This window comes from Sinocyclocheilus anshuiensis, unplaced genomic scaffold (assembly GCF_001515605.1).
Source record: "Sinocyclocheilus anshuiensis isolate Anshui unplaced genomic scaffold, SAMN03320099.WGS_v1.1 scaffold1966, whole genome shotgun sequence".
Taxonomy (NCBI): Eukaryota; Metazoa; Chordata; class Actinopteri; order Cypriniformes; family Cyprinidae; genus Sinocyclocheilus; species Sinocyclocheilus anshuiensis.
Window position 1 is genome coordinate 113,755 of NW_015546147.1, and position 9,522 is coordinate 123,276.

General features: G+C 41.6%; 1 protein-coding gene across 2 annotated transcripts in view; it reads right to left on the bottom strand.

Moving 5' to 3' along the window:
* LOC107701236 (A disintegrin and metalloproteinase with thrombospondin motifs 18-like) overlaps nt 1–9,522 on the bottom strand; it is a 64,097-nt gene that overhangs the window by 21,495 nt on the left and 33,080 nt on the right. For both annotated transcript variants that reach the window (XM_016503197.1, XM_016503196.1), the window contains exons 8-12: nt 7,726–7,831; nt 6,881–7,018; nt 6,445–6,598; nt 5,283–5,378; nt 4,417–4,565 (exon numbers count right to left, since the gene is read on the bottom strand). In XM_016503197.1, the coding sequence (XP_016358683.1) occupies nt 4,417–4,565; nt 5,283–5,378; nt 6,445–6,598; nt 6,881–7,018; nt 7,726–7,831 (643 nt within the window). The remainder of the gene's footprint in view (nt 1–4,416; nt 4,566–5,282; nt 5,379–6,444; nt 6,599–6,880; nt 7,019–7,725; nt 7,832–9,522) is intronic.

Sequence of the window (9,522 nt, forward strand, 5' to 3'; positions counted from 1 at the left end):
AAGTGCCACATGAAGCAAACAGTCACCATCTTTCCTGAGGGAAAAGCGGTCCAGCAGCTCCTGTAACTGAGGCTGTGAGAGCGGACGCATGCTTGCGGCATGGCTGCATGTTTTAAAGTGGAAGACTCTTGGGTACCCTCTTGTAGCTTAACCTCAAAGCAAAGGACTGCGCCTGCGCCATGGGCCTGTCAATGTGTGTGTGTGTGTGTGTGCCTGTTCTTTTAGTCTCTGGCTTTTAGCTTTTTATTGCATGTTCACACTTGAGGTTAGAAAATCGCTCACAGGGAGGACAGATGAGCCTTCCACGTGCTCTTAAAAATCACTCATCATCTTTATGCATGTACAGTGAGTGATCAAACAGAGAAAGCATTGGGAAAACACACACAGTGAGATATACAAGTTACTTTTCTTTTGAAAACTGACAACATAATTCTATTGTCTAGAACAGCCGTTTTCAAACTGTGGGTCTTGACCTGCCGGTGGGTTGCAGAGTGGGAATAAGTGGGTGACTAGAATGGTGGTGGGTTCTGATGCACGCAAACATACAGAGCGACCAATTGAACAAAAGACTCTAGAGTTGATTATTTTATTGAATTGTTTAAAAAGAACCCGGAGTTACCGGTTTGATGAACCTTTATTGATTTAACTCACCAAATCCATTAGAGTGGCTACTGAATCAACATATTATTCACTTACTGAACTGCAAATTCTAGCATGTTTGAACTTCTGGTTCCATTCTGTGAAAGTCAATGGGTTTTTGGTTAAATGCCAGAAATAGGGTCAGTGGTTAACACAAGTTCAGCATATTTTTACATCGTATTTTACAACATGAAAAACATCATTAAAACCCCACTCATTATTTTTTTAAGCTTCTATGTGTCTTGAAAAAAGGCTGTAGCTAGCAAGTGGCTAAATAGGACTATTTTTTTTTTGATGGGTCTCAACGAGATTATATTTCTCTAGGTGGATCCTGGTGTGAAAAACTCTGGGAACCCTTGATCTATGGGTGAGTATAAACATACTGCATTGGAAAATTATGCCTCACTTTTCAGAAGTCAGTGAGATCAACAATAGTCTAACAGTGCTGTCAGATGGCTGTTTGTGCACGTCTGCTTTTGTTTTTGGAGCAGGTTTTCAGGCTGATCCTATTAGAGCTTTAGTGACAGTGTACTATGGGCCCATATGGTAGAGCACTTACAAAAACACACAAAGCACAGAGAGAGATTGAAAGAGGAGAGGCGGGGGAGAAAGCCAAGTGCATGTTTTCTGATTATACGTTGAAACAACTGTGCCCAAATCAATTTTGTGCTACATGCTAAACTTCACACAAGAGTTGTTGGCAAAGCGGAACATTATTCTCTTTTTCTCTTTGTCGACAAGACTTTGTAGCACTGTTTCCTAGCTGGGGAATGTTAAATCTCAGAACAGCAGTACTAAGTGCAAACGTCAGAGGAAACAGGGTCTCCCTGTCTGTCTGCTTGCCTGAATCTCCCCAAAACTCCCCACCTAGGCCCACATCCTTCTCTACCTCACTCTCTCAATACATCTCCCATCTCTAAGACCCCCATCTTTAATCAAACCCTCATTATGCCCACACTGTTAGCCATTAGATATCCACTTTAAAGTCAAGTCATTAAAACAGAGCCCTCTACATATAAATAAACAAAACCAAACAATGATGCAATGAAATTTAATTGTTTGTTTGTTAGGGGCTTTCTGAAGCCCTGAGGGTGATTGTACATGCATCCTACTCTTTCAACTTTGGCCTCTGGTAATGGTGCATTAATGCTACCCATGTTCTCTTAGTTAACACTGTATCCTATACAGTAAACAAACTTCAAAAAGGCAATCCCATCAACAACCATCTCCACTACACTGTTGCCAGATGTCTTTTTCAAACATTCATATCAAAGACACTTGTACCTGTAAATCTGCCAGCTGAGTATGGATAAAGTCAAGGGAGCACATTTATCAGATCATATTTATTGATAAATGTTGTTTGAGTGAGATGACATCTTATGCTGCTGGCTTCAACAGCTGTCTCCTGAGGACCTTATACTGAAGTGATGAGAATGGGGATTCCCCTTGAACATCACCGCCACAAACAGAAGACATACCAACACCTATTCCACTGCAGGTGCTGTCTGAGAGCCGTAAGGGAAGATTGTCCATCAAAATGCCTCTTTTGAAACATTTCCGAGTGAAATGATACAGATAAAATATTCTGATCAACATGAACTTTGCTTTTCATGCAGAATGCAGGCAGATGTTCATGGTTTGCACCTCATAAATACTGTATGTGTAAACAGCCGCTCAGTGAGAAGAGAAGTCAGTTAGAATGATCATAGCACACTTGACTGCAGTGTGAAAAGCAGCGATATTGTTTTCTTTTTACTGAACCATGAGGGGGAGGTGGTGACTCTGATAGCAAAAACAGAGAAAATGTAGGCTAATACCTCCCCAAAAATCTCAGATTATAGTGCAAATTATGCCTTAAAAGCAAGCCCAGCTGAAGCACCCTAAGCCTCTGTCAGTGGATCAGACGCCATTGAACTAATATAGACCAACAAAATCAGGACAAAAAAGAAAACAGCTTTCTTGCAAATAAGAGTGGGAAATGCATTTTCTTTTCTAGCAATGTGCTTCCAAAATCATTTAGCAGGATCTCTCCAAATGTTGTGCATCTATGTAAAGGATCTTTAAATCAACCTAATCTTTAAATCTACCTAAACACTTTGTATGAGATCACAATGGATAATATACAGTAGATCACATGTGCCCAATTTAATATTTCATATGTACCCAATTTAACAAATGATTTTTGGGCTGGGTATTTCCAGGGCATTAATGAAGTTCTCCTCCTCAACTCACATCACTTTGAATAGTTTCTTTCTTGCTTTCTCTCTTTCTTTACTGGAACTGTTCATGTCAGACATGTTGGTCTGGCTGTCTAAGGCATTATACGTATTTCCTATTCCAACAGAAATATGTTAAGATGTTCTAGACAGCCAAATGTTGATGAAGCACAATTCCATGCTCCATAAGCTTGACCAAACCACATGTAGAGCCACCTGTGGTCTATAGAAACCCAATCTCAAATAAACCTGACATCGCATACAGAGAGGAAGCACCTGAACCTAAACGCACAAATACTCCATCTACTATTTGACAGACACTTACAGTATATGTATGAATGTATATATGTATGTACGTGTATATGTGTATATATATATATATATATATATATATATATATATATGTGTGTGTGTGTGTGTGTGTGTGAATGTCTAAAGTTCGGGGGTAATCTAAGAGTTGCAGTAGGTCAGTTGGTCTGGAAACACATGTGCTTCCCCCATTCACAGCTAATCTACCATTCATGGCAATGAAAAAGTGCCATTAACATTTTACTGCAGTGATCATTTTAATTAGCATTAACAACCGGTCAGAGCACAATATTAAAATAATGTCATTTTGCAATCAGACAACATATTCATCTGGATTTCCTTGCTGTTGTTGGAGCTGGGAGGGATGTATACAGCAACGAGCAGTATGGCTGTATATTCCCTCGGTAGATAGAACGGCCGGCACTTAATAATCATAAACTCCACCAGGGGTGAGCAGTGTTTGCAGACCACAACAGCATCGCGGCACCACGTGTCATTGATGTAAACACAAAGCCCTCCGCCGCGGGTCGTCTTACCTCCCTCGATGCGAGCTCGGTCCGCTCGATAGCATGTCAGCTGATCGAGATGAATAGCGCAGTCTGGAACGCTGTTGTTGAGCCATGTTTCCGTGAACACAAAAACACAACAGTCTCTTACAGTCCTCTGAGTTGAGCGTAGTAGTCGGATGTAGTCCAGTTTATTGTCCAAAGAGCGTACGTTAGCCAGTACGATGGTGGGGATAGCTGGCTTGTGTGGGTTAGCTGCTAGCCTAGCCCGGATACCTCCGCGCTTACCCCTCTTCTGCTTCCTCTCACGCCGCTTGTGGCGCCTCCGCTGTGGGCGAGATGCAGTAGTGGGGGTCGGTGATGGTGTGGGCCTCCGGAGCAGACCGAGATCCCGCAGCTCTTCGGCGTGCGCAGAGTTTAACTCTAAAAATGTGGTTCTGCCGACATCGAGCAGAAACTCACGACTGTATGCGCGCTTAGAGACAGATAGACGCGACGAATACGTACAAAAACCCTGCGACTCACAAGACAAAAAACACGAAAACACCTTTCTGTCGGGAGAGAGAGAAGCCGCAGCGTGTGAACACGCCGCCATCTTGATTATCCAATGGTTAAATTAGAATAATTTAACCATATTCTTAAAATGCATAATAGATGGTTCATTAAAAAAATGTTAATAATGTCTCAGTATCTTAACATGAATGAGTCTGAAGCACATTGTCTGATATCTTTGAATTTTTGGTTACCTGGGGCTGTTGCAGGACCGCTCTCTGTACATGACCCCTCCACCACAGGTGCGTGAACAGTCAGACCACTCGGACCAGCCCGACCACTGGCCATGCACTGCTGTAGGACCATGATCACCAAATTTGACACACTGTCCTCTCCGGCACCACTGCATTATGGAAATAGAAAAAGAATAAACATCTTACACTGATCAGTAATGTATGAAAGTCTGTTTTTTTTCCTCTTTATTTCTCACATTGTGACTTTATATCTTGCAATTACAAACTTATATCTCACAATCTTGCGACTATTTCTTCTAATTATTATTTTATATTATTTCACAGCTCCAACTTTTTATCTCATAGTGTGGCTTTACTTCTTATGTTAGACTTGGCTCATATCTCACTGTCTCATAATTACTTTTTTTACTCATTTTTTACGCGCATAGAAATGTGTTTAAATTCAAAACAGCCACCAAAATTAGTGTTTGTATGGTAGATGAGGAGATAGCTGACTACTATCTGACAAACTCATTTTTTTATGTCAAAGAGAAGAGATGGTATGAGAGGAAAAGTAAAGTAAAGGAGAGAGTATATCTGCCGAGAAGATCTTGAGCCTGCTGGTTTGGGATGGGGCCCAGAATTACACCTGGAGAGCAGGACTCAGTCCAGCAAGCCGCACAGTCCCATACATCAGCACCTCTCATCCCCATCAAGCAGTGGAAAGGACCAACCGTCCTTATGGAACATTTACACAAAGCAGAGAACAATACCGCAGGTGTGCATGAAGAAAAACGGCGAGAGAGTCTGGTCAGTTCGTGTTCCTCCTTAATGGTGATTTAGTGAGTTCAGACAGAGAAATGGTGAACAGACAAGCACTCACTCACCATGTCTGGTCCGCAGATGGTGCCCTCGGCAGCAGGCATGAACTTGGTCTCACACCGGTGTCCTGTTCTGTGACACCACAATGATTTACAGATGTCCTGGTGGGCACGAAAACACAGAGAGCACAGTCAAAAATGGGCCTACACCCACTGGGAACCCTTCAACCTCCCTGGCTTGCACCTCACCACGCCGACCTCTTGTTTCTACAGCAACGGCCAATCAACTTTCCCAACAAATAAAAAAGCCTGTCAAAATCAATCACTGTGCTGCCCAAAAGAAACATGCTATTATCGTTGCATTTTGTTTCTTCCCACAATACGACGATAATAATGGGTGATGAGGGGTTGGGAGACCGGCCACTGCTGGCCGACGGCCCGATTGCATCTGACAGACCGTGAGAGAGACATGGTTTACAAAAGCTAGCAACACTGGACTCTGGATCATTGGGTAGCTAACACTGCTAGCTCCCACGGCTAATTACATCTCAACGACTTTGTGACAAGGACAGGATGGCTTGGGGGAACAGAAAACAAAAACATTGGGTTTTATCTCTACAATCGTTCTTAATTAAGACGTACAGCTGCCTTCCATCAAGGTTGATGTTTAAGACGTTTTTCAGAACACGTAGAAGGTCTCCAAAGCACACAAAAACAACAGGGATCTCTCAAAGAGAAAGTCCATAGCATGAGAGCTAATCCCACAGATAGACTCTCGCAATGTTCATTTCCCAAGCACAACTATTTGCATATCAATGTGTGCATTAGACGCTAAAGGCTACAGCAGATGCCAGAGGGGGCCCTGTCCATCTTTGTCCATGAACTGTGAATGAAGACTTGGAGTAGATTTTGAGGCAATGGGTTTCCTCTCAGTGGACTGTTTTCTTTCCAAAGCTCAGATGTGTGTTTGTGTTGACTATGACGTCTCCGCACACAAACATTACAGGTTGAAGCACATTTAAATATCTGTGACCCTAAATGAACTCAATCTCTGTGAATTCTATTGTGGCATTGTGTTTTGTCAAAAGGATTGATTGAAACTGAATTGTTTAACAAGAGTTGTTTGACATTTCTAACATGTGTTCAAACTAATTTAGCATAAAGATCCACTGAAGCACTCCAACTATGAAGAGATGCCTAATAGCATATTTTATACACTATGAGTTACCTTTACAAAGTCCAGGCTGCACAGTTTTGCTTTCGAGCCAAACTGCCATTTGCACTGTATATCAGCATCATACAGCTGACCTGGAAGCTGCTCAGGGTACTTGTACTGGCCTATCTGCTTAGGTTCATCCACTAGACATGAAGCCTGAGCTGTACTGTGAACACAAATGCATGCAAAGAAAGATGAGCACAGAAACAGACATAAAAACCATACCATATTATACATTTCAACATATTGCATATTTATCTATAAACACAAAATATATATATATATATATATATACATATATAAACAAAAAATATATGTAACATATATATTAAAATGATATAGAATAAATATTATAGTATATAGAAAATTAAATATTATAATAAAAATTTAAAAATACATACATTTCTAAAAAAAACACTTTTTCCTGTGGAGTAAAGTGGAAGTTTACCCTAGAAATCGGTTCAAGTATTGCCGACTACAGGCAGACCATGAGAAAACACCATTATTCCCAGCCAATGTGGGAGACATTATGTTCCCTTCAGTCTTCCGGCAGGGATTCCCCTCTCCGTCATGGATCATTCCAAAACTGGGGCAAAAAAATGGAGGGAGCAAAAGAGGGAGAGATGGAGATTGTGAGTTTTACCCAGTGAGACTACTAATGTACAACCTAAGGACAGAAACCACTCCATGAGTCTGGTGGGACTTTACCTCTACAACTGAAAGCTCTTTCATCCCACAAAACCCTTCGATAATCTCTACTCTACTGAATAAGTCACATGATTCACACATTTAGATGTTTACTTTCAACAGCCCTGTGGCAATCAGACTAATGAATGCATCAAAATAAACATGTGCATTATAGTCACAAAATTCAGACATAAGCAGTGTTGGCAAAATGTGCCATGTGTTTATAAATGACCACTCCTCAATAAATGAGTGATTAACGACTGTTGGCCAGTGAAGATTTTGCCCTAAACACTGCACATTGGAGGCACATGTCCATTTCATTTGACCAAAATGTTTGAACCGCTGAGAATGACAAATCCCACAACATGTTATCAGCCTGGTGGTTCTCCAGGATAGATTTTGTTCCAGTTTATGTTGAGAATGTGCCAAAGGACCGAAGGACTCAAAATACGGCTGTCATTAAAAAACAAAATCTCAAACATACAGCATAAACTTCCCTTTATCACAATGGCAACCAGCAAACACAAGCAAAATGTTTGCTTGTTACACAGCATATGATTTCCCAAATTGAAATAGTGTGGGACCTGAAAGCATGAGTAAACGTACTTATGTCCTGACTCGTGGGCGATGGTGAAAGCGAGGCCCAGCCCTGTATCCTCATTAATCGTGCAGCTACGATACTTGCTACACATCCCACTTATTGGAGCGAAACCTGCAGACAGGAAGTCAGAAAGGACAGAAAGAGCAAAACATGGGTGGAAGATACTGATGCATGTTGAGGATGCAATTCAAACTTTAAAATCCAACAGGTCTGAATGAAAACATTAAAGGGATAGTTCACCCAAAAATAAAATTTACCCCATGATTTATTCACCCTCAAGCCATCCTAGGTGCATATGACATTCTTCTTTCAGACGAATACAATCAGAGTTATATTGAATAATGTCCAGGCTAATCCATGCTTTATAATGGGAGTGGATGGTAGCCCAAAATTTGAAGTCCAAAAAATTGCACCCATCCATTATAAAAGAAGTTCACACGGCTTCGGGGGGTTAATAAAGGCCTTCTGAAGCAACACGATGCATTTGTGTAAGAAAAATATCCATATTTACAACTTTATAAACCTTAATCTCTAACTTCCGCTAACTGTTATACACGCGTTTACGAGAGAGTGGCGTCCAGCGGATGACGTAGGACATGAATTAGTAGTACAAAATGAGGATTTGTAAAGAAAAATCTAGGAGGATTTCGATATAAGCCAAGAGGACACTGGTTTTCCTTTGCTGTAAACAAAACTTTTTTCTCGCGAGACTAGCATATTCTCACCGGAGTTTATGCTACACCTACGTCCTACGTCATCTGCTGGATGCCACTCTCTCGTGAACATGCATACGACACTTAGCGGAAGCTAGAGATTAAGATATAGAAAGTTTTAAATCTAGATATTTTTCTTACACAAACGCATCGCGTCGCTTCAGAAGGCCTTTATTAACCCCCCGGAGCCGTGTGGACTTCTTTTATAATGGATGGCTGCAATTTTTTGGACTTCAAATTTTGGGCTACCATCCACTCCCATTATAAAGCATGGATTAGCCTGGACATTATTTAATATAACTCCGATTGTATTCGTCTGAAAGAAGAATGTCATATACACCTAGGATGCCTGACTGTAAACTTCGGTTTGAGTTTCACATCATAGAGAGGCAATTTAAAAGCAGTGCATTCCCCTTTGCCCTTTGCCCAAAGAAGTGCATACTTGTGGTTTGGAGCTTTAGAGCTGAATTCATTACATTTGGCTGACGCCTCTATAGCAAATACTGAAGAAGCTGCCAACTGACTGCAAAGTGGATTTGAGCTTTCTTGGATTCATTCAGGTGAAGTTCTCTGCCTGAGGGCGGACTAGGACACACATCACCAACCACAAGCTCTTTTTAACCTTGGCAGACGCCTCTACTGAAGAAGCTGCCAACTGACTGCAAAGTGGATTTGAGCTTTCTTGGATTCATTCAGGTGATTCAGGTGACCTGAGGGCGGACTAGGACACACATCACCAACCACAAGCTCTTTTTAACCTTGGCATTGTGTAATTCACCCTCCTGCAACTCGATTAGCCACTGACTTCACAACACATGACCCACTTCTGCTATTGGAAGGTGACTATCAAGGGCCTTACCCAAGGTGTCACACGGTTCATTCTTCCAGGAGCAGATGTCCAGCCCCGTCAACAGTATGGCATGGTCGTGCCGCTTGCCATTTTTACCTATCAGGCCTGATTGCCACTGGCAGAAGTTGTTGAGTGATTGGTCTGCGTGGTGGTTGATAGACAGACCCAGCTGACAGCAGTAAAACCGAGAGAGATTAAATTTTCAGAGGGGTGTTGAGAGAGAGAGAAGAGAGAGGAGT